Source organism: Nannospalax galili, unplaced genomic scaffold, assembly GCF_000622305.1.
Source record: "Nannospalax galili isolate Female #2095 unplaced genomic scaffold, S.galili_v1.0 scaffold996, whole genome shotgun sequence".
In the NCBI taxonomy this organism is placed as follows: domain Eukaryota; kingdom Metazoa; phylum Chordata; class Mammalia; order Rodentia; family Spalacidae; genus Nannospalax; species Nannospalax galili.
The window spans coordinates 2,621,392-2,647,543 of NW_008339436.1; the positions used below are offsets into that span (position 1 = coordinate 2,621,392).

General features: G+C 44.9%; 1 protein-coding gene across 1 annotated transcript in view; it reads left to right on the forward strand.

Annotated features, from left to right (window-relative positions):
• Positions 1-26,152, forward strand: part of Vstm4 (V-set and transmembrane domain containing 4) — a 106,272-nt gene that overhangs the window by 38,325 nt on the left and 41,795 nt on the right. The window contains exons 3-5 of the mRNA XM_008834138.2: positions 4,165-4,233; positions 13,191-13,298; positions 25,040-25,073. Coding sequence (XP_008832360.1) covers positions 4,165-4,233; positions 13,191-13,298; positions 25,040-25,073 — 211 coding nt within the window. The remainder of the gene's footprint in view (positions 1-4,164; positions 4,234-13,190; positions 13,299-25,039; positions 25,074-26,152) is intronic.

Consider the following 26,152-nt stretch of genomic DNA (forward strand, 5'->3'; position numbering starts at 1 on the left):
GGAACATTGGAGAAATTCCTGAAGGTCTGGGCAGGATCCATGTACAATTTTTCTTTCTTACAGGAGCAGATAAGATTCTGACGGATGCTGCTAACCTTCAGCCACCAAGAAAAACTGCTGCCCTTTCCCATAAAATGCATGCGCTGGGGTGGGGGGAGTCTCATTAGTTTGGAACCCTTGTTTGTGAGATTACTTAAGATGTGTCTTTTTGTTGTGCTAGGGAGAGCTTGTTACTTGCCGTCTCAAATGAGGCAAAGAGATCTGTAATCAGATTAAATCAAAGACCCGGAGGTTCATCCCCTGGAAGATGCATAGACTATTTGCTGGGCACCTGACTTGGCTGGAGACATAGTCACGGGAACGGGGAAGGCTTTCATCTTGGCCACTGGACAACAGGCCGTTCACTGTACACAAAGGACTGTGAGGCAAAGAACCCTTGTAGGCACGGGAATAAAAGGACTGGTTCTCTCACGGGTCTGGCAGCCCAGGGACAGAAATGATCACCAGGGTCTCAGCACTGTTGGAAGCATTCGGAACGCACTAACCCGTGTAACCCTCATCTACCCTGTCATGGGCAGTTATCACTATTCTCATTTTTAAGACTGAGACAGTGGGGGCTTTAGCAGCTTGCCTGAGTTCCCACACCCAGCAAGTGGCAGTTGAGCATTCCAAGGCAGTGTACATGGATGCACCTCAAACTTTATTTCTTTAAAATCCTGTGTGTGTGTGTGTGTGTGTGTGTGTGTTGCACATGTTGAGTGTTTTTCTTCTATTGCTTTCCACCTTTATTTTTTGAGACAGGTTTTCACACCGAACCTGAAACTCATCGATTTCGCTAGACTGGCTGGCCAATGAGCTTCAGGAATCGGGAATTCCTTAGCCTCCGTCTTCCCACCGACACTGGCATTTACAGGTGTGCTCTGCCATGCCTAACTTCCCCTCCCTCACTTTCTCTTTCTCTCTTTTTTAATTGTTTGAGAATTTCCTACATGCATATAATGTGTTTTGATCAGATCCACCCTCCTTATTTCTCCCCTCCAACTCCTTCGCTATCCTCTTAACCACTTCTCCCTCCCAACTTTACATACTCGCTGAAAAAAATACAACTGAGTCCATTTAGTGCTGCCTATACATGCATGCTGGAGCATGGGTAGCCCCTCAGGGCCCCCATCCCTGAAAGAAAATTGACTCCCTCTCTCTTAGCACCTAGAGCTGATCCCTCCCCCATCCACAGTGGGGTTTTGGCTGGCTTGATCTTATGTGTGTATGCAGAGCTACTATGAGTACACGTGTGCAGTGGGGCTGTCATGTCCTGTAAATGCTGTTTCAGTGCAGGCATCTACTCCCTCTGGCTCTTACAATCTTTCTGCCCCCTCTTCCTTGATGATACCTAAGGCTTGGGGGAACGGAGTGTGATATAGATGTCCCATTTAGAGCTGAGCACTACACAGTTTCTCATTCTCTGCATGCTGACCAGCTGTGGATCTCTGTATCAATCGCCAGTTAGAAAGAAATATCTGTCAGCTATAAGAAAAATGCCAAGAAAAGGGTACAGAGGCAGAAGATACAGCTCTAGTTTAAAAACTTTGGGGCTGGAGAGATGGCTCAGAAGTTAAGAGCACTGACTGTTTTTGCAGAAGACCCGGATTCAATTCCCAGCACCCACATGGCAGCTACAAATCATCCTTAACTCCAGTTCCAGGGGAATCCAAAGCCCTCTTCGGACCTCCGCGGCATTGTACGGCACGGGTGCACTCACATACATGCAGACGATACATTCATAAACATAAAATAAAAATAATAAATAAAATATTTAAAAAAGCTTTTAGGTTCCTCTGGGAATGGAGTTCTTTTATAGGAGCGAGAACTGAGAAAAATCCTTTTGAATTTCTGCTTTCTGAATTGCATCTCTGCATTTAACAAATGCATTTGCATTCCTTAATTACACAGGCATTTATTTACTTACATATTTCAGAGCTCCTAATGGTCCTTAGGTTAGAAGATTACAGAAACAGGAAGTGAAGGAGTCCAGTCATCAGAGGCACACTCAACTCTTGAGGAATTTCGGCCAGAGCATGTTGAGAGATGTTATTTAGAAAGTGATGACCAGGTGTTGAGAAGGCAAATGAGATTTCAGCATTTCTAAATGTGATGTGAAAACAGTGACGACTGTGATAAACACCCCAGATTTTCTACTAGGGAACCCTGAAGGACTCCCACCCCAAGAGTAAAGGCGAACAAGAAGCAGATCAGACTCTGTCAAAACAAAACACAGCTACCAAGCAGTTCAAACCATGAATAGATGAAATTGATCATTAACCTTCTCCAACTTTCTATTAGGGAATGAAAAAATTTCTAGAGATGTTGTGATCTTCTAACAATGCTTGGTATTCAGTTTGAAAAACTTAGGCACGCCAAGACAATATTAGAAGCTGACAGAAACAAATCTATGGATCATATTGGTATGAAATTTATCAGGTCTGACTGTTAAAATTAACTGTCAATTTGGTCAGGAAGTTAGATAGCAAACTGGAGAATTCATCAGAGGACTGGGATACATGGAAAAGAATTAGATAATCAGAGCTGAAAGAGGTCATAATGGAAAAAGAAACTAATAAAGGGACTTCGCAGCAGTTTAGACACACACAAAGAGAAGATTAGTTATTTAGAAGATAGATCAATGGAAGATATCCAGCATAAGGCCCCAAAGGACCAAAAGATAGAGAATTAAGGCTTGCAGTCCATGACAGCAGTAACAGATGTGTAAGGGAGATATGAATTGAAATGAAGCCATAGGCAATTGCTGCCTTACTCCTTGCCTCCTGCATTGGTGCAATCTGCATTCCACTTGTCTTTTAAATCTTTTATTTATTATTTTTCTTTTATGTGTATGAGTGTACTACCTGTGTGTATGTAAGTGCACCCATGTTGTGCAATGCCTGCAGAGGTTAGAAGGGGCATTGAATTCCGCTGGAACTGGAATTATGGACGGTTGTTAGCCGTCCGCTGGGAATGGAAACCCGGGTCCTCTGTAAGAGCAGTCAGTGCTGTTAACCGCCGAGCCATCTCTCCAACCCCTCTACCTGTCTTTTTAAAAATTCAAGTCCTTTATTTTCTTGTTTAAAGCTCTTCAGCTTGGTAGCCACTGATCACATGTGGCAATTTAGGTTAATTAAATTCAATTCAATGGTAAAACTCAGTTCCTTGGTCAGACTAGCCATATTTCAAGTGCTCAGTGCCACACTTGGCCAATAGATGCTGAATTTGGACAGTGCAGATGCACAGTATTTGTATCACCTCAGAAAGGTCTATTGAACAGTAAACTCAATCCTTGATGTTTTGTACATGTTTTGTCAGTTTCGTTGTCTAGTGTGATGTTCAAAATTTCCTACATTGTAACTCAATTGTTTCCTGACTTTTAAAGTGGATGCAGTAAAGCCAGTGATCAACCACCTACTGAAAGAAGATGAATAACTTCACAACTGCCTTGCACGGAGAGTGGTGCCCAGGGCTCTGACTCCATCCAGGCTTTGCTGTCTAGGATTACCCTGCACTACACCACATTTTAGAAAGCTAGCAAAATGGCAAAATAAATTGTGCTTTTTAAAGATATTTTCATTTATTATTATTTTATGTGTATGAGTGTTTTGCCTACATGTAGCTATGCAATGTGTTATGCAATACGCACGGATGTCAGAATAGGGCATCAGATCCCCTGGAACTGGAATTTTGGATGGTTACTAGCTGTCATTGAGTGTTGGGAATTGAATCCAGGTCCTCTGCAAGAGCAGCCAGTGCTCTTTACCACTGAACCATCTCTGCAGCCCTCTGTTTTTGCTTTTGGCCCCCATCAAGAAACTTTATTTTGAAAGTATGTGAGACAGGTGGACTTTCACTGAACTACACCCCAGCTTTGCCATTTTCTAGTTTTTAAGCACAGTCGGCTTACTCTACCTGTCCTGGGGCCCATGTGTCTCAGCTGTGTGGTGTAAGCCATCCTACTTCTTGGCAACCTGCTTGTGACAACTAAATGCAGGTTTGTCATTATGTATATTATCAGTTCAAGTAACATAGGTACCATATGGCGTCATTTAGGAATAATGTGTGTTTCAGGATCATAACGCTGCTAGGCTTCATGTTGTCCTGTGTCTTTGTGTCTTTCAGTGATCTCCCTCAAAGCTCCAGAAGATTCATCCTTTGAGAAAAAGAAATCGAGCTGGGCATTTTTTGAAGGTAAATCTGGCCTCTCAATGCCTCACTTCTAGACCAAAAGGAGGGAATAGAAAAAGAAAAAAGAATTTTAGTTTTTAGTTTCTCCAGAGCATCAAGTTGTTTTCCTGGTCGGATTGTTTACAAGCATGAAGTAGGAATCCCTCGTGGTCTCGTCTGCAGATTTGGAAAGTGGGGGTGAAAGCCCTGTCTGCATGATTTCTGTTGGTTTGCTTCTTTATTTTCCCTCTAGAAGCCCTCTCCCAGATGATACTGAGGATGGAACTCCAAGTGACATAAAAGTTAAAACCGAGCTGGGCGTGGTGGCGCACACCTTAAATCCCAGCACTAGGGAGGCAGAGGCAGGCAGATCTCTGTGAGTTCAAGGCCAGCCTGGTCTACACAGTGAGTGCCAGGACAGCTGGGGCTACAGGGAGACCCTGTCTCAAAAAGGCCAAAAAAAATAAATAAATAAATAAAAACCGGGCTGGAGAGATGGCTCAGCGGTTAAGAGCACTGACTACTCTTGAAGAGGACCCAGGTTCGATTCCCAGCACCCACATGGTGACTATGAACTGCCCTTAACTCCAGTTCCAGGGGAATCAGACACCCTCTTCTGACCTCCGTGGCATTGCACGACATGGGTGCACTCACATGCATGCAGGCGATACACTCATACACATAAAATAAAAATAATAAATAAAATATTTTTTTTTTAAAAAGTGAAAACCACATCTACCATTAATTCCAGGTTGCTTCAGCAGTTTGGGGTTTAGAAAAGCTTGAAAATTGTAAGCAAGTGGTTTTTGAACCCACATTAGAACCACTCAGGGAGTTTTAAAAGCACGGATGCTTGACCCTCTCCCTAAAGCTTCTGAGTTAGCTGGAACTTGTTAAAAACTCCCCATTTGGGGCAGAATTGATGGCTCAGTGGTTAAGACCACTGGGCGTTCTTCCAAAGGACCTAGATTCTGTCTCAGCACCCATATGAAGCATCCATTGGGAATTTGTTAAAAATGTGGGCTGTCAGGTCCCTGTCCTAGCTTGATCAAAACTCTGGGTGGTGCCCAACAGGTTGGGTTTTTAAAAAAAATATTTATAGTTTTTATTTTATTTTATGTGTATGAGTGCTTTGCTTGCATGTATGTAAGCGCACCCATGTTGTGCAATCTCTACGGAGGTTGGAAGATGGAGTTGGATCCCCTGGAACTGGGGTTATGGATGGTTGTTAGCTACAATATGGGTGCTGGGAATAGAACCCAAGTCCTCTGCAAGAGCAGCTAGTGCTCTTAACCATCTCTCCAGGCCCCAGATTGGGTTTTAACAAAGCCTCTACTGGTTCTGATGCATCTGCTCAAGTGTGAGCCTTGGAGCCCGAGTTCTCAACAGGGGGTACTTTTGCCCCTCCAGGTGACATTTGGTCAGAATAGAGAATGGGACCTTAAAGACTAAAACAAGCAGGAAGCAGTGTGTTGTACCAGTACAGTGACCCTGAGAGACTTATTTCTCTAAAGCAGGGCCCTGAACAAAGAAAATTCAGCTTTTAAAAACTTTTTTGCTTTCATGTCTCTTATAGATAAGTTTACTGTTTTAATGGTGTTTATTAAAACACTGTGAGAGGATACGAAATGGCTGGAATGCTACGGGAGGGGAGACCCTGAGGGCGTGAACAGGAGACCTATAGAAATGCACATACACACAGATGTCATTCATACCTTGTGCTATTACACGGAGACACTTTTGGCTGCCTCCATTGTTAGGTACCATTCATATCTTGTGAACAGAGCAAGTGTCCTCCTTACCTTTTCTGTTGCTGTGATAAAACATTCTGACCAAAAGCAAATAGGGAAGGAAAGGATTTATTTTATCTTACAACTCTCTGGTCACAAACCTAGAAAGCCAGGGCAAGAAATAAAGCAGACGGAGGAGGAGGAAAGCTGCTTACTGGCTTGTTTCTCTGGCTAGTGCTCAGCCTACTTTCTTTTTATCTTTTCTTTTCTTTAAAAAGTATTTATTTATTTATTTTCAATGTGTATTAGTGTATAAGTGCTGAGCAATGTCCACATTGCTAGTGTGTCAGATCCCCTGGAATTGGAGTTGTAGACAGTTGTTAGCTGCCATATGGATCCTGGGAATAGATCCTAGGTACTCTCCAAGAGTATCCAGTGCTCTTAATCGTTGAACCATCTCTCCAACCCCTCAGCCTGCTTTCTTATACAACCCAGGACCACCCACCTAGGGGTGGCACCATCCACAATGGGCTGAGCCCTCTTACATCAATTATCAATCAAGAAAATGCCCACAGACCAGTCTGATTGAGGCCATACCCCAACCGAGACTCCCTCAGATAACTCTGGGCTGTGTCAAGTTAACAGCTGAAACTAAGAGGGAGACGAAGGATGTCTCACCTCTTAAAATGCTCAGGAAAGTTCTCACATCGAATCATTCTTACTCCAAATGCCAAGAGTTGAGACACTGCAGATCTCTGCTTCAGAGTTAGGTCAGTATAGACATTGTTGCCACAAAATGACTGGGGATTGTGGCTGTGAGCAATGACATATCCTCTGAAAGTTCTCAGGCAAAGCCTTTGATGGGAAGCATTTGATGGGGGAGACTGTTTAACATCAAGAGGGCCAGGAACTTTGGAAGGATTGTGCCTCAGGAAGGGTTTGGATTGACTGATAAGGAATGAGGTGGTCAAAGGATCTAAGGTGAGCTGTATACCTTGGGGCCTCACCATTGCTCTTTGTGAGCCTAACAGAGGGTAGGTAAATGAGGGAGAGAGCTGGCCTTAGGGGAGAGCACATGGATCGAAACCCACCTCTTCCAGTAACTTGTTGGAAGGGCACCTTATCGCTTTGAAAAGTGTGAGTCTAATTGTGAACATGATCAGCAAGCCATATGGAGTCACTTTGCCAGGACCTGTTGTTTAGTTTCTGAGTTGTAAGCAGTTCCTTTCTCAGATTGCATTAAAACTATATTTTATTGATTCTTTGAGAATTTCATACAATGTGTTTTGATCATATTCATTCAGAACCACCCCCCCATCTTACTACCTCCCAACTTCATGTCTTATATTATTATTTTTTCTTTTTCAAAGGTCTGTCAAGTCTGATTTGTGTTCCCCAAGTGCTCTTGGGTATGGGTCCATCTCCTGGAACCTGGTCAACTGACCCAGTGTCGTACCTTAAAGAAAACTGACTCATCTTCCTCCAGCAACTATCAATTGCCCATACATCCTCAGCTAGGGCTGGGGCTTCTTGCCCACCTCCCCATCCATGCTGGGTTTTTGTCTGACTTGGGCTTGAGCAGGTCTTGTGCATGCTGTCACAAGTACTATGGGTTGTTATGTGCAACCGCCCTGTGGTGTCTGGAAAATACAGTTTCCTTGTGGTTATCTACCACCTCTGTCTCTTACAATCTTTCTGCCCCCTCTTTCACAACGATCCCTGAGCCTTTGGAGGAGATGTGATGTAGGTGCCCCCTTTAGGCCTTGAGTGCCCCACAGTCTCTTATTCTCTGCACTTTGACCAGTTGTGTTTTATCCAATATTGACTCTTTGTATTTCTGGAATTTTCTTCTATATTTCATAGCTTCCTTTTTCTTTATCTGTTGACTTTCTCCTAGCAAAGTAATCCCCAGCTCTTTCCCTCAGCCTCTTGTTCTGCTTCCCCTTGTGCAGAGATGAATGCAAGCCTCTTCCCCTTAGGGGGAAGCTGTAGAAAAGCTTCAATGGAGTAAAAGTGAGGCAACCTAGCTGATCTTTAGTCCAGGTTTCAGAAGCTGCCCTATGAACTGGCACTAAGATGGGGACAGATTATGGAAAGAGCCTGGGGGATTCTCTATGGTCACTGGAGAATGTGCCAGAAGGAGCCCTCTGTATTGTCAGCTATAAGAATCTCCAAGGGGAGAGTCAGGGCCCCACCTCAATTCTGATTACTGCATTCAAAAGTGACGAAAGAATTTGAGTGTTCTCAGGGTCTGAGGTGGTTTTGATGGGAGTGGTCTGAGGAACATATTTTTAAAATGTGACGGTACAACAAAGAAGACCTTGCACATTTGGAAGAAGTGTAATGTTTACACCCCACAGCAAAATTTGAAGCTCTGTGACACTTTGTATAGTAAGCAATGTTTTTAAGTCTGCAGGTAAGACTTACACTCCAACTCTAAGTAGAATCTGTGGCCCAGCATAGGCTTTCTTCTTAACAGAGACAATCAGATCCCATCAAAGAATTGGAGTTGGCATTCTCGCCATGTACCATGCATGCCCCAGAGCAGATGCTTCCAAGCCTTCTTTTCTTGTGATGGCTGTGGTGGCGGCGGCAGCAGCAGCAGCAGCAGCAGCAGCAGCAGCAAATATTTTGCTTTTTTAACCCACCACAGCTTTGGTGAGGTCAAGGGTGCAGTTGAAACTCCCTGGCGCAGGATCCCAGGCCTTTTGCCCTTTTGTTCCTGATTGGAAGAGCTTCAGTGTGGGTTGTGGACGGATATCCATCCTCCTGGGGCTTAGCTAGGCCTGGCTGTGTGCCTGCTGAACAAAACAAGCATTGATTGTCAGACCTCTTGATGAGACGTTGGAGTGAGTTAAAATCCCTCAGGGCTATCATTCGGGTATTTCGCCCTGAGCAAGATGGTATTGCAGGCTGCATTAAAAAATAGCAGAAGTACATGAATTTTATGGCCGGAACAGCTATTCCCTAAGCATTTGCCCTGGAAATAAAGAATGGAAATGACCCTGGCTTTCTTGATTCTGTGTGTGTGTGTGTGTGTGTGTGTGTGTGTGTGTGTGTGTGTGTTGGGGAGCTTGATTGTGTCGAGGAATGCTGGGGTCACCCAGCTTCCAAGCAGCAGTGAATACCCCTATTGGGTTGCCAGGCAACAGGTGCCTCTGTTCTGCCATGCTTGGTTGGTGGTTTGGGAGGCTGGGTAGGAGCTGGCACACTGACATTGTCACCCTGCGTCAGCCTCCCTGTGGTGTGCACAGCCACCACCGCCTGCCAGCCCCACCATCTGCTTTGGGGAGGCCTGGGCATTTTCTGCAGTTGTTTGAAAATGGCAGTGGTGCCTTTGGCCATCCAGTGGAAAAAGCAAAAGCTGCAAATGGAATCAAAGTGTGATGTTTTGTACTTCTGTTGAATGTGTAGGTGGAAATAGTATTTCATTGTAATTAATTAATGTTTGTGGTGCGTGGGGATAGAATGAAATTCAGTGCCTTACACATGCTGTGCTGTTACTTTACCACTGAGCCTTCATTCTGGTACTTTAGAATTGAACCCAAGGCCTCACACATGCTAGGTGAGTAGTCTACCACTGAGCTATACTGCCAGCCTCCCATGTGGTATTTAATTATTTTTAATTTATTAATTTTTATCTTATGTGTTCAAATATTTTGTGTGCATGCATGTAAGTGTGCCATGTGCGTTCAATGCCCTTGGAGGTCAGAAGAGGGTGTTGGACCTCCTGAGACAGGAGTTATGGATGGTTGTTAGGAGCCATGTGAGTGCTGGGAACTGAATCCAAATCTCTGCAAGAGCAGCCAGTGCTCTTAACTGCTGAGCCATCTCTCCAGTCTCCATGTGGTATTTTAAAAGCTAGTTTCAGATGTGGTTAAATGCAGGGGTTTTGTTAAATTTGGGCCTGAAGGTTTAGTTTTAGCCTTTGGACAATATGATTTGGCTTGAGTTTAGAAGCTTTTGAGCCACCCACCTTTTAATCAATAGAGAGGATTTTTGTTGTTGCTTTGTTTTTACATGAACTGAAGTACAGTGAGCAACATCAGGCCAGAAAGATAGCCTGAGAACAGTTCTCAGAACACAGCCCAACTTCTCCCTCATTGTCCCTGAAATTAAAGGGGGCCCTGAAGTCTTCTGATAGTGTGATCCTGGCTTAGATGCTTTGTGTTAGCCTCTATTTACAGAGGGCACTGGGGAGGGGCGGAGTCAGGATTTTGAGTTTATACCTTCTGTTTATGCAACAAAAGGAATGCTTGTAACAAAACAGAGTAACAACTTTCAAGTGTGGATTATTGCTTGACCTAGGGAAAACCTGTGTGCAGAATTTTTCTCTTTCTGTAAAGTGACACATTGTAAGTTTCTAATAGGCTCAGGAGCAGAGCAGAAAGCATCCACTGTCACCTCATTTGTGGCCTGACCAGCAGGCCTGCTGGGGAGTGTCCACTGCCCCCAGAGCCCTTGTGGCAGAGCAATGGACCATTCCAGACCTACCAGATGTTCTGTGATTCTGTAGACACAGCTGTGTGTGGAAAGACCCCTTTCTCTGCCAGGCCTAGGAGGCTGCAATATGAAACTGCAACTGGAGCTTGAGTCCTTTGCTTCCCACCAGGGTAAAGGGGACCCCACTTGCGTTTGGTATGAAGTTGGGATGCCTGGGTGAGATTCACAAACCCCAGGGCTTACCTGAAGCCTTCTTCCTCCTTGGTCCCTGCAGTCAAGAGACCACAGAAAGGGTGCAAATGAATGAACAGGCTGCTCTTCTCCTGGGCAAAGAAACTTTAGTAAGACACTTTTCTCCTTCCCTCTAAGAAGGAAATGGAAGCCAAATTACCCTGCTGATTTATCAGGGCCCACATCTGAATCCCTTTGAGACGGCTTTGTCTCCACATGCCCCAGTTCTGTCTGGGCTAGCAAAGCAACTGGGTTATTTATCACTCCTGTTCCTGGAATAGTTTGTCCAGCAATGAATAAATAATCCAGGACTGGCCATGGGGTCACCAGGTTCTGACTGTCTTGTGCCCTGGTATCCTGTCCTCAATCCTGGTCTGTGACCTCAGCTCTGTCCCTCAGTTTGTCAGAAGTGTCTGGCTCAGAGTCCCATTATTGAATGTCATGTTGTAGAAATGGAGGCACAAGTCTGTCCTGTCTGACCTCTTCACCCTATCTACAAAGCCACATACCAGGACACAAGTGCTTCTGTTCAGAGACAACGAGTCTTTAGTACCTGGAGAAAGTCTATTTTCTACCAGAACCCCTCAAATCCTGTGACTTGTCAGCCACTGTGATCAGTAGCTTCTGGGTGGAAAGACCCTGTGGGATCTTATGCATAACATTTGGTCCTATTAAGACATCCTTCTCACAATGCTTCAGTCTTCCTTCTAGAACATTCCCTCCAGTTCCTCTCTGCTTCGGTGATGGCTATAGGATTCTTTGTGGGAGACTCTTTCTTCTGCCCACCCACCTGCCCACTCCCTTTAAATGTTAGTTCAGGTATTCGCTGGGCCCTATGGCACTTTCTGCTTACAGTTATCCCTTGGTATTCATTGGGGAATTTTAACCAGGACTTCCTCCAACCTCAGGGTACCAAAATCCATGGATGCATAAGTACCTCATACATAAAATCTTACAGTGTTTGCATATAGCTTAATGCACATCTTCCTGTATAGTTAAAATCATCTCTAGGTGACTTACAATACTCAGTACAGTATCAGTACTATGTGAATAGTTTTAATACTGCATTATTTAGGAAAGCATGACAAGAAAAATGTCTTTATTTGTTCAGCACAGGTTTTTTTTAAATAGTTTTTAGCCATGCTTGATTGAATTTGTGGATATTGAAGGTGGAAATACAGAGATCCAACTGTGCTTAATTTTCGATTCAAACTTCCAAGTGTCCAAGATTAGAAACATCCTCAGTCTAGTTTAAACAAGAATGTTGAACAACTCTAAAAACATGAAAGGACCCACCAACTCCAGGGGCAGAGGCTGCACAGGCCTCCCTAACACCCTGGCCAGGTAGGAGACTTGAAAGAACCCGAATGTATGATTCCGTTGTTGTCTCCTCCTTCTCTGTCATTGACCACCTGCACCTCCAGGATCCCCTTGGAAGCCATCCACCAGCCACCTTCAGCACACTGCCTTTTTCAGTTTGAGCAGTTAACTGCTTCCCTATGGCCGAAGGGTTTTGCAAATGAATCTTCCTGTTGACACAGCAATTCTACTAGGAAATCAATCTTCAGAACATAATGTGAGAGATAAATTAAGGTTCAAGTTTATGACTGTTCATCTGAGAATTTCTTGTTATGGAGAAAACAGGTAGAACACTGAGTGGCCAATAGGAAAATATCTGGACAATTTTTTAGGGAACTGGAGAGATGGCTGAGCAGTTAAGAACCCTTGCTGCCTTGCAGAGGACCAGAGTTTGGTTCCTGGCACTCATATTGGGCAATCTCACAACTGCCTGTAACTCCAGATCCAGGGAATCCAACGCCTTCTTCTGTCCTCCACAGGCACCTACATGCATGTGCACTCATAAGAAAATAAAGTAAGTCTCAAAACAAAATATTTGGGCATCTCCATTTCCTGAAACTTTTCCAAAGTAGCTGTACCATTTTATATCACTATCAGCCATACCTGAGTGACCCAGATTAGCTATGTCCTTACCAGAGTTCTGAACTGTGTGCAACTGCCCACTGTGGCTTCCTTTCATCTCCCATGGTGAAGGCAGCTGATCATATTTATGTGTTTATTTACCTACCACCTGTGTATTTTTGGTGACATGTCTCTGTGTGTTTTGCCCACTCTCTGAGGGGAAGAGTTAGCTAGCATTTCACAGTTGATTATTAAGAGTTCTTTATATTCTACATACTAGAATACACTTTTGAAAATCTGGTTTGTAAATAATTTCTCCTAGCCCATAGCTTGACTTTTCACCCTTTTTATAAAACTGTTCACAGAACAGAAGTTTTCAATTATGTTGAAATTAAATTTATTTTCCTTTATTTTGTAGTACTGGTGCTTGGATATGCATACTGGGTGGGTAGGCTGCCTCTGAACTGTATCCCCAGCCTCAAGTTTTATTCCTAGGATGTCTCTAATCTCAAGTCTAAGAACTCTGCCTCCTGGTTTTACATCCCAAAGATTTTTCTCCAGGGTCATTTTTTTTTCCTCTGACAATCTTTTAGTTTACATTTTAAATTTGACTTTGTAATTGTTTTGTGTTAACGTTTATGATAATGCACCTTTCAGATCTCTACATGTATGCCGTCCTTGTGTGCTGTGTGGGGATCCTCAGTGTTCTGCTCTTCACCCTTGTCATTGCCTGGCAGTCTGTGTTTCACAAGAGGAAATCCAGAGGTAAGAAAACAGATAAGGTCATGTCTAGAATGGGAGGCTACCCACCCACACACAGGTGGAAGATGCCAGGCAAAGTACCACCTTGTGGGAAAGCATTCTGGGTCAGCAGTTATTTACCTGGATCCAGCAAGCAAAATAAGACATGTTTCTTGTAGATACTCTAGAAATAAACTGACCACTGGTGCATCGTATAAATTCCCCCCTTTCCTCACATACTATCCATTTGGGGATTTTGGGTTCCCTAACTACTGTCCCCTTATTCATCCTGAGGAGGCTGAGGCTGGAGTAGCCTGGGATTGCATTTAGGCTAAGACTCTTAAGAATGAGCTTTTCGGCCAAGTGTCTGAACCAAGGGTCTTACAAATGTCCTCCTGGCAGACAGATGGGACTTGGAAAGTCTCCCCCTCCTTTCACTTCCTGTCCAGCCTGTTTCCCCTGCCTCCTCTCTTGCTGTGTCTTTGATTCCCTGGAGTTTGTCTCCCGTCCTTTTTCACCTCTGCTTTTACTCTCAGGCACTGCAGTTCCTGACTCTTCATCTCCCTAGGTAGGCTGCCTGTTTTAGCTCCAGACCCTGCCTCTCACTAAGCTGTTTCTCACTCGGCAGCTCTGAGAATCTATCTAGTCATTTGCCTCTGGTTTGCCCCCAAAGAACCTTCTTTCAGGGCATCATCTGCCTCATCATCCTTCCTCTCAGCTAGCTTTTCTCTTGTTAAACCTTTCACTGATGACCTGAATACCTCTCCTGCATCCCTCCCTTCCTCAGAATTTCCAAAAACATGGGGGGGGGGAGTATGTTTGCTCTGAGGTGACCAGGGCAAGAGATGGGCTTTGCCATCAGACCCTGGTTCCACTGGCACCTCCTCACTTAGCAGCCAAGGACTGAGCCTCTGTACCTATCCTCCCTCATGGGAGACAAGAGTGGCAGGAGTCTAAGAACAACGTTCTGAGGGTTAAGTTCCTGTAGCACATTTATGGTGACGTGGGTAAATTACGCATCATTATCACTATTAGCCCAAGATCTGGGAAGAGTTAAATTCTATCTCATGCTCACAGAGACCTTTAAACTGGGAAAGTGGATGGCATTTGCTAAGGGGACTTTCCCCTAGAGGTGTGGGCAAGACTGGGGATACCAGGAAGGGAGCGCAGGCTTCCAGACATGGGCACCCATGGGAAGTTGTTGCTACTCCTAGACCTCCAGGGGCAGGGGAAGGGAGGTTCTGGACCTTGGAAAAGCTGCAGTTGAGGGAGGCACTTACGGAAGAGCAGTTCTGTCAGTGTCCAGCAGGGGCAGTAAGAGGGCGCAAGGATCCTGCCGGTACAGCCCTGCTTCTCCCCGACTTGGTGAGGCTAAACCAAAGCCAGCAACCAGGGGAGGCGAAGATGCCGTCGGCAGTTTCCAGGGCCTGGACAGTGTGGCTGGGGAGCAGAGGGTGACAGACAACGGCACAGGCAGTCGGGCAACGGAGCCAGGGTTACAGTCTGGATGACTCCTCTAAAGCGAGACCTGGAGCCCAAGTACTTTCTACCAGCCCTGTGTTCCTCTGTGCTGCCCTTTAGTACCGTCCTCTATGTCATCTGCCACCCCATCCGGGCACCCCAGTTCATTTCTGTTGTTGGTAATCCTTCACTGCTTCCCTGAGCTATTGGTGCATGCTACCCATGGGTGTTGGCCTTTGTCTCTCTTCCAGAGAACTCTCCATGAGGCAGGGACAGTGCATGTGACCCATTCTGGAATTTGGCTCCTGACAGATGCTCCACAAGTGGCAAACAAATAGCTTTGCTTCCCAGCTACCCCACTCCCAGCTGTTGGAGCTTAAAAGGCATGTAGCAGCTTCCAAGCTGGGTGTGTGCTAAGGGCAACTGTACCAGGGCTTGGGCAGACTTCAGCTGCAGACCCTGTGGACTGGAGGCAGGGCCTAGAAAGCAAAACGAAGCCAAGAAGAGTACCTGGCATCTTCTTCCTGGCCTGGCCGAGAGACCTTGGAGAATGGAGATTGCAAATGCCTCATCCCCCTGGGGTGGGCTTCAGGCGGCCACTGGTGCTAAGTATCTGAAAGCCCTAGTCAGCTGTCAAGAGCACTGAGCACCTGTTGTAGACGGGCACATGGCTCCACTCCTCCACATTCTTGTGCATCGCTCCCATGTGACAGAGAGCATGATAATGTCCCCAAACAGGGGAATCACAAAGTGAGGCTCAGGCCCCAGCTGTACCCCAGACCTCCCATGTTTGCATTCTAGAAGATTTCAGACATCTGGGAGTGACCTTGGTAAAGGCATTTTCCTCCCACCAATCATGGAGGCCCTGGCAAGGCTCTTCTCAAACAGATTCACCTGGTTTCTGTGACTCCCAGGCAACTTAGCTGTGGTCTGGTGTGACTTCTGTTGGAAGGTACAGGCTGGCATCCCATAACACAGACGGCAAATTCTGCTTGTTGTGGGCCTAGGAGCCAGGTTTCCCCAACTGCACTGTAGAACCAAAGACAGAGAGCCATGCATGATGGGCCTTGGTGTTTCTTTTAAATCCCTGTGGGGGCCCTGAAACAGCAGCCCCCAAACCTTCCAGAATGTACCATTTACCCACTCAAAGGTAGGCAGTGATATAGAATGCCTGGGCAGCCTGAGAACCTGCCTTTCTAGTTGGCTCTGCTACCGGTGTGAGGCGACACTTAGAGTAGTGAAGCCTTCCATTCAGCTATTCTTACTTCTAGCCCACCTGGCACAGCTTTTACAACAGATATTCAAAAATAATCCCATTAATATTTTGGAATGACATTCATAGGTAAGATAAGGCATGCTGCGTGTTTCTCCCCCAAATCAATTTATGCCACAATTAAAGGAGAGTTATTATGACACAATGAAACAAATTTCAGTATTGTACCTCTTCTTTTGAAGAGTCTTCTTTCAGAGAGGACCATAATCCTTTGTATGTGACTTTTCAAGCTGCATAGGATATTTATGAAGACCTTATGTTATGGTTTGGGCATAGTGTGTCCCTTTAAAAGGTTCGTATGTTTGAGGCCTACATCCCAATCTGCTGGCACTATTCTGGGAGGTTCTGGGAACATTAGGAAGTGGCACTGGCTGATAGAAGTAGGTCACTAGGGGTTACTTCTTGAAACTTTCTTGTCCCTGTTGCTGTCTTGGTTTGCTCCTGCTTCCTGTCTGCCAAGAACTGTCCGCCTCTGCCACTCACTGCCTCTGCCAGGGTGTTCTGCCTGGCACATGAGGCCAAGCAGTGATGGTCTGAACCCCTTGAGACTGACCAAAAGAACTCCTTCCTCTTTTTCAATTGTTCTCTTAGATATTTTGGTCATGGCTACATGAAGACAACGAACACACTTGACCTGCATGTGACAGAGCAAGTATGGTTAGACGCAGATAGGCTTAATATCCAGGGGTAGGACAGATCATAAAATCCCAGCTGCTGGTAAGGCTTCAAGTAAAATACAAAACAAAACACTCAGGTTTGGTTCACGCCCTTAAAACATTCACTGGATACTACAATGGAGCAAAAGCATACCTTATATTCTTTATATTTACATATAAATGAGCTGGGGATCCTAGGGTTTTATAAAGTTTTTTTTCCCTCAATATGATTGCCAGCAGAGTCAACTTTGAATGCTGACAACATTCGAATTCAACTGGGACAAATCTTATTTGTGGACTGAGTTGTATATTACCATGTATCTAGCATCTCTGTCCTCTGCCTACATATTCCAGACATTGTCCTCATCAGTATCAGAATCAGAAGTATCCCTTGAGAAATCCAAATTGTCCCTGGGTGAGGGACCATTGTCCTTAAAAACCACAGCCACTGGGTAGAACATTTCCAGATCTGGTGCTTTGTGCACTGAACTGGAGGAAAGCACGTCTCCAGAAACCTAGGCACAGGGCCAGCAGAGAGACTCTATCTTTGAGTGGGTCTGCGTCTGTCCCAGTGCTCTCTTAGGATGTTAACCCTTTAAATCCTCATGTCCTAGTTGAGGATACAGGGCATAGAGAGTGATGGTGACTTTCCAGGTTTTGCTGTTGTTTCTCTTACTGCTAGACCGAAAGTCAAGGAGGCCTCAGCTTGGGGAAGAGGAGGAGGTTCAGCCCAGTTACCACCGGTGGCTAGGGAATAATTGTAACTGCTGTGGGCCCTGGGATCTGGGTTCTGGGGTGTTGGCTTATTTTAATGGCAAAAAGAGCTAGTTTCTGAACAGTAAGCATTGCTGTATCCAAGCAGGTGTGGGAGGAGGTAGAGGTGGGGTCATAGACATCCCAAAGCAGTAGGTTGTGAGAGATGTTAGAGTAAGAGCAAGGAGAGCACATCCCCTGAGGTCCAGGAATTGGCCCTGTTGTGGGCTGCTGTCAATGGCTGTGGCTCCCATTAAGAACCATCCAGGATTTGTGGGGCAGTGATCCTAAGAGACTGAAAATGAGGGACACTCTCACCTCTCACCACCACATATAGCATAGCCTCACCTTCAGTGCATTGAATTATAACAAGCTTGCATCATTGTAATTAAAGCTAGAACTATATATAAAGGACTAAGAACCTATGCTTGCTTTGAGAAAGATTGGGGTCTTCTTACTAGGGGGTCCCACTGTGAGCCTGATGGTTTCTATATTTTCTCCTCAGAGTGTGGTATTTGGGATTTCACCTTCATGAGTGGGGAAGCCAGTCCCTCCCACATCAGTCCCTCCCACATGAGTAGGAGCCACAGAGCATTGTACTTCTTGGTTCTTGCAGTAAATCTGTCTGGACAGAGGACATCAGAGTGGCTGACCCACTCCTGAGGACCCCGTGATAACCTTGGCTCTCCTGAAGCCAGGGTGGCAGGCTAGCCCTCCTGGCTGCTGTTCAGCCTCAGAAGCAGCTGCTTTGCTTTCCAGGGTGCCCAGCTGCTCCATGAGCAGAGCTAATTGCACCTATGTGTTGCCGGTCTAGCACAAACCCCACTCTCTACTTGCGATCCCCAGCGCAAATCTTTATCCTCTTAGTGCCTGCAGTGCCCCAGAGCTCATCCCAGGGCCTTTGCTGCTGAATCACTCTGAAGCGTGCCAGTCCTAGAGCCCAGGACTGAGCCCTGGGTTTTTCTCTGGTGGTTCCTCAGGACACTGGTTTCTCAAGGCCTTTCTTTTTCAGGGGTTGGTATAGTCTTGCTGCTCTGGGGGAGGTTCCAACAATCCTGTAATCTTCTGTGCCTGAGCTTTGAGAAGTATAGTCTGTAACGCACCGTGGAACCAGGCAGGGAAGGCGTGGCCTAGCCCCTCTGTCTGCACTCTTTGTAGTGAGCTCTGATTCTTTCCACTTTCACTCTGTGTTCTAGAGCCAGAGACCAGACAACACAATGCTCATTTCAAACCATGCCTCCCCTGTTTGCCTCCCTATGAGGAAGAATTAAAGGAACTATGGCCTTTTCTATAAGGGAAGAAGGAACTGGAGACTGTGTACCACTCACAGCCAGACTGGGGAGAGGAAGGAAGCCTCAAAGGACAGAATGGATGGCCGAGGCAACGAAGAACAGAGGGGTGACCTGAGGAGGAGCCTGGAGTTAGAAACACCTGGATAACCCCAGTGAATCCTCTTGTCCACTGGCTCTTGCTAGGTCTCACTAGCTCTCTTGTTGGGCCCACTGAGGCTAGTCAGCCTATCTTTCTTTTATGATGTTTGTGAGCCTCATTAGTAGCTTTCTAAAAAGAGCCCCAAACTTAGAACCTGGATGCCTGGATTCAAGCCCTGTGCTGGATAGCTTCAGTGTCAACTTGACACACCTGGGTTGAGGGAGCCTCAATTGGGGAATTTCCTCCATAGGACTGGCCTATGGCCATGTCTGTGGGGCATCTTCTTGATTGTTGAGTGATGTGGGAGGGCCCAGCCCACTGTGGGTGGTGCCACCCCTGGGCAGGTGGGCCTGTGTTACGTAAGAAAGCAGGCTGAGAGGGGGCCAGGGGAGCAAGCCAGTAAGCAGCATTCCTCCATGGCCCGTGTGCCAGCTCCTGCCTTCAGGTTCCTGCCCTGAGTTCCTACCTTGGGCTCCCGGATGAACTGAGACCCGGGATATGTAAGATAAAATAAACCTTTTCCTCCCCAAGGTGGTGTTGGTCAGAGTATTTTGTCACAACAATGGAGAAACAAACCAGAACAAGCCCTTTCTTTACAAAATGGATCTTCAGAATGTGCAAGTTAAGTTCTGAGCCCCAAGATCTCTCAACTCTAAAGAGAGGAGGGGTGTTCCTTGCGCCTTCCATGCTGTGGGGAGCCCTTTCCTCAGTGCTGTGGGGCTGCTACTCCTGGATGAAAGCAGACCAGGGATCCTGTGTTAGCCAGCTGCCCATCACTGGGACAGAATATCAGAAAAAAAATCAGCTTAAAGGAGTGAGGATTTATTTTGGCTCGCAGTTTACAGAGATTTCAATTCATTGTCTTTTGGTCCCATTTTTTTTTTTTTTTGGCCCTCTGGGAGGCAGGACCTCATAACAAAGAGCATTCAGTGAGTAGAGCAGCTCACTTCAAGATGTCTGGGAAACAGAGAAAGGAGGGGGTCCAGAGCAAGATATGGTTCCTGGGCCATGACCCCCAACCCCAGGACCTACTCTTTTCAATTAAATCCCACCTCCTAAGTTTCCATCACCTCCTGGTAGTCCATCATCAAATTAAGAACCCATTAAGGGGCTGATCCATTGATGAGGTCAGAGCCCTCGTGATCCTATCACTACCCAGAGCCCCACCTCTGGACACTTCTGCATTGGTGACTGTTCAAGGTTCCTTTCTGTTGCTGTGATAAAACACCCTGACCAAAAGCAGCTCTGAGGGAGAAAGGGTTTATTTAGCTTACAATTTCAGGTAACAGTCCATCATTGAGGGAAGGCAAGGCAAGAACTCAAAGCACAAGCCTAAAGGCTTCCTATTCCACACAGCACTGTCTCCAACCAAGAACTCACTCCATAGCCAATGAACTAGAGAAGGAACCATGGAGGGTGCTGCTTGCTAGCTGGCTCACAGATTCATGTCTCCCTGGCTTTCTTATATAGCCCAGGACCATGTGCCCAGGGAATAGTGCCACCCACAGTGTCTGGGTCCTCCTCCATCAATTTAAAAAGTCAAGACAATCAGCCGGGCATGGTGGTGCACGCCTTTAATCCCAGCACTTGGGAGGCAGAGGCAGGCGGATCTCTGTGAGTTCAAGGCCAGCCTGGTCTACATAGTAAGTTCCAGGACAGCTTGGGGTTACAGGGAGACCCTGTATCAAAAAGACCAAACAAAAACATTAAAGCAAGACAATCCCCAACAGACATGCCACAGACCAATCTGATGTAGGCAATTTCTCAGCTGAGACTCCTTCTCAGGTGACTATAGGCTTTTCAAATTGACCGGGACAGTGACCAAGTCTTCAATGCATGAGCCTTTGGAGACATTCCAGATCCAGCCAACAAGTGCCTTCTCGTGTGAGTGGCTCACCTTCCCTGGTTACATTTCTCCATTGTCATCAGCCCTTCAGCTAAATTGTCCACCCCAATGCTAAGGCTAACATACACAATCAGACATATAGATGTATATGAACCATAGATAATCTGTTGTTACATTACAAAGGTTTTTTTTTAAAGCAGGTACAGTTAATTTTAATATATTTAACTTGTTATATCCAAAATACAGTTTCAAAGAATATTAAAAAGTGTGATGGGGGCTGGAGAGATGGCTCAGCGGTTAAGAGCACTGACTGCTCTTGCAGAGGACCCAGGTTCAATTCCCAGCACCCACATGGCGGCCACAAACCATCCTTAACTCCAGTTCCAGGGGAATCCGAAGCCCTCTTCTGATCTCTGTGGCATTGCACAACACGGGTGCACTCACTTACACGTAGGCAATATACTCATACACGTACAATAAAAATAATAAATTAAAAATATATATATGTGTGTGTGTGATCGGTGACACTGTATTTCACTACTAAGCTGTGAAGCCTGGTGTGGATGTACACCTTATATTGGACCTGTTCCATTCTGAGGGCTTAACAGCCATTTAAGGCTACTGACCACAACATGGAACAGCACACACCAGACAGACAGCTGTATGTCTGGTGCTTCATCAAATGAATGTGGCTGTTGAGAGGCTCATGGCACCAAGGTTCCCCTTGGTTCACCTCATCAGCTTCCTATCTGTAACTGAAAGAGGTGGCACCATCCTAGTAACTGTGCTGGCCTGGAAGGGTTGTCTGGACAGGTCTGCTTCCTTGAATCAGAGATCTCTTGGACCCAACACAGTGAGAGGACAATACTGTACTTAGGAAGGTATGTACCTCTGCCTTGACTCCTGGGAAATGCAGACAAGGCCATGGGCTGGACCTCCAATCCAGGCAGTGCTTTTTCAGGCTGTGAGGCTGGGGCTCCATGCCCTGGGGACTTAAGGGACAGGGAGAGTTCCCTACAAACATAGTCCCAGGTGTTACAGAGATTCCTGGGGGCTGCCACAGCCCCAGCTGTGAAAAGGAGCCCTGGGGAAGAGAAACATCCACAGGTCTTATCAAGTGTCTGTGAAAGGCTTGGGGAGCCAGAGCATGCAAGGAGGTTTGTATGTAGGGTGAGAAGGTTGGTTATACCTTGGAGATCCTGACAATACTGTTATGGACTTGGTAAGATGAGGGTGTGGTTTCTCCAGCTCAAGTCGTTCTACTCTGGATGGCAGAGGTAACAAGGACAGTCCTAGCAGGGGAAGTCACAGACTTCAGGACTGACATGCCCTCAGAGGCCTGGCCATGGGTGCTGGTGGTTTTGAGCAGTGTGGCTCTGAGGAGAAGGAGAAAGGGCAGGAGTGACAAGAAGTGGCCAGGGGCTGGGCATGTCTAGAAACACTGGCATTTTAATTCAGTTGGCTCTTTATTCTACCGTACATCTAATCACAGTTCCATTAAGAAGCACTGGGTATGAGATCGTTAACATATGAATCTTAAAGGGAGTACAACATAGCCCATAACACCAACTGTGTGACCAGAGTTGGCTAACCTTTCTGTGCTTTGGTATCCTTCACTGTAACATAGGAACAATGCTATAAAAATTATTGTGAAGATTAAATTAGAATTCAAAATTGTGGACTTCGAATATTTTTTGCCTGCATAATTGTTAAAATAATTTCAAAAAACTCTGTGCTAACGGTTATATTGTTATTTGGTTTTGGCATCTTAACTTTTTTTTTATTATAAGTGTAAATTGTTTCAAAGGAGGTAATTTCCAGAGCATTACAGATAATGGTGTTTTAAGATGAATGGTTTCAAATGGCCGTTTTGTACGTCTTGATTTTAATTAGTAGCCCTGTTTACTTTAAATACACCATCAAAGGAGAACACAACACTCCATGAACTGGGTTAGGGAAGGGAGTCCTCACAAATAAACTTCAGCTGTTAGAAATTTTATATTGTCCATTTTTTTCTCAAACTTTTATCTTTATCCACTTCTCCCACAAAATGTGATGCTATTTGAATACAGCTTTTGTGTTGAAAGCACTTTATTGATTACTCTGCCACACTTACCTGTACATATGTGTACATGCACACAAATTTAAGCTAACAACTTTTTTATTCTACATGTGTCAAGGTGTTAAATATTTTTACAAGTCATGTTATCAATATTGCACATTTAATAACATTTGAAAGATTAGTGTAAGATGAACAACGTAAGTATACATTTGATAAATAATAAACAGAAAGGGTGGAATTTTATTGGAAATGCATTTTTATTGAAATGGGCCTTTGCTTTTACTTTATGTACCTCCTATGAATTTGTTTAGGCACGTGCTTTGCCATCAGTCCCATTCCATTCTGTTAAAAGATGTGAGCTTGGGAGTACCACCTTCAATTCAGTACAAAAGAAGGCAGGAAGAGGTAGAATTTTCTTATACTGCTCAGTTCATTGCTGCTTCTGCATTGCTTATGTTAAGTAAATTTATCATAGTCATTAGAGATGATGTTTAATACTGCCATGTTGGCAACAAAATATTGGCACCTCCGTCCTCATGAGGTTTAGTTACTGAGTTGTGTGTGAGCTGACGGGGGGCTCAGCGGACACTCATGATTCTAGTCATCTATTTGCTGTTTACTGGGGTTCCTCTCTAGCTCAGGCCTCCACAGTGTATGTCCTGATGAGTGAAAAGCTTGCCTTGGTTTTGTGAAGTAGGAAAGGTGATATTATAAGCCAGGAAGAAAAGGAATATAGTCAGATCCAAGGCATATTACAAGAGAGTTAATTCTTAGGAAAGAACACAGTGGAAAATGAAGCCCAAGAAACTGATTCCTGTAAGCTGTCCGAAGAATGCCCTAGGATGTGCAAGACCTAGACTGAAGTCCACGGACCCATGTAACAAACTTAGAATACTGTCCACAAGCATTCCTTGTTCAGTATATACTGTGGTTGTTATTACTGTTCCATCCATAAATGATCTAGCACACAGTAGATGGTCAATAAGTAGAAATCAGGGAGGGCTTAGGCATTCGAAGGAAGTTAGATTAGTTAAATCTATTCAGCTTTCTCCAAAGCTAAAAGTCCTGCTGTGGACCCTACCTTGGCCACCTGCACAACAGATCACCCCAAACATAAGAACATGAAGCAACCATTTTGTCAGCTCCCAGTCCACAGGCCAGCAGTTCGGGCTGGGCTCAGCTGGGCAGTTCTTCTGCTGATTTCACTGGGTTGGGGTGTTTCATGTAGCTGCAATCTGCCTGCGAATCGGCTGGATCTGGTTGTTCTGGGAGCTCAGCTAAAATAGCTGACACCTGTTCTACGAGGTCCCATCTGCCAGTGGGTCAGCAGAAGAGTTGATAGCATAAGAGTTATGTCACAAAAGAGCAAGCCCCAGACACAGCACCTTTTATGCCTTTGTCTAAGGCATATTGACATTCAAATGTTCTTTGGATCCAAGCAAGTCATATGGCCAAATGCTAGATAGCATGAAGTGAGGTGTGTTATATATGGGTGTGCACAGACACAAGGAGGTGAGACTCAATGGGGCTGATCGTATAAACGTTAACTGCACATTAGTTCCCTCTGGCTGTATCAGCTTTCCTCTGTTGAGTTGAACTCAACTTCAAGTCTTGGAAGTTGTTGGATTATGTGCCCAGGTATTCCACTATAGACAAACATTTTCCTCAAGGAGATGGTTGTAGGAAGATGCCTTGCTCTAAGACTGGTTTCCCAAGGACCTCTTCTTTTTGTTGTTTTGTGTTTTTTTTTTTCTTTCCTTTAAGATAGGCTAGCCTTGATCTTGAGGTCTTTCTGCCTCAACAGTCCAAGTGTTAGAAATACAGGTATGCACCATCACATCTGACTATCTGAGAAACTCTTGTGAGACACTGAAAGGCATTAATCAGAAAATGCAAGCCCACTTTATGAGAAGCTTCTAAGGAGAGATAGCCTGTCTCATTTGCTCCCAGAAGGTGTGTTTTCACAGTTCACAGATTTGGAGACTTTTTCATTCCAAGGCCCTTGGGGGTAGAATACAGCTCAACTTGTCTTGGCCAAAGATAAATATTATGGGCTGTATAAGTCTGGAGCATGTGGCTTCGTAGCTGGTGTGGTCTGGAACTGGAATGATATCAAGCCACTGTCGGGTCCTCCCAATGCTCCGCTGTGCTTACCTGAAACCTTCCGATGCCCTGAGCTGGCAGGTGTAGCTTCAATATGTGAGCAAGATCTGGATCCCCACCTTCCAGGTAATTCCAAGCTAGCCTTTATTTACCATCTTATGTTTCTTTTTCCTTTCACAGTGAGACATTATTTGGTGAAATGCCCTCAGAACAGGTAGGAATTTTTTTGTTGTTGTTCTTTCAAATGAATTTCTGCTATTTTTCTTTCTCTGGATACTAATAAGAAATTGATTAAATCTGTATTTTTACCAAAAGATCTACTTATTAGTCACAAAGAAGCCTAACAATGTATGTTCTGCATGTGTGGATAATTTACACACTGGCCATTGACCCCAAGAGGGTCCAGGTGACATGTAGCTCATATATCTTTGAGGAAGTTGTCAAGTGTTCTATAAGGCTGCATGGGAACTTGTGGCTGACCTCAACCACCTTGATACCTTCTGTCTACAAACACCACTAACTTTTCCTACCAGTACTGACTTGTTGTATGACCCACTTTGACTGGTGACATACCTCACAGGGAATTTAGTGGTTTGGGGATAAATTACAATTCATGACATTTAAGATCTTGGGGCTTCCAAATTAAAAGATGTCAGTAGGACCCATGTCTTTCTATCAGAATGCTATAAAATATTACCCAATATTTCACAGTGAAAAATACAAAATCATAGCTTAAATGAAGAAAGATAATTGATCAGATCATCATGGAGATTAACCAGGTATTGGAATGCCCTGACAAGGATTTCAACCCAGTTGTCATAAATCTGTTTTGATAGTCAGTTAAAGCAAATGACAAATGAAAATCTTACCCAACAAGGAGAAGATATTTTAAAAGGCAGCTAGTTTGGAACTGAAAAAATATAAAAAATTAAAAAAAATTGGGGGGGGGTATTTTTGTTACGGGAATTAAAGAGATGACTCAGTGGTTAACAGCACTGACTGTTCTTGCAGAGGACCTGAGTTCCATTCCCAGAAGCCACATGATGGCTAATAATTGTCCATAACTCCAGTTCCAGGGGATCCAATGCTACTCTGACCTCCATGGGATTGCACACATGTGGTGTACTTACATATGTTCAGGCAAAACACTCATACACTTAAAATAAAAATAAAGCCACTACTAAAATAACTATCTTCTCCCAAACATTCAAGAGACTGTAGAAGAATTTGATAAACCTTCAAATATATTCAAGTAGCATTAAGAAATGAAGAAACAAGAACCACAGGAAAGGG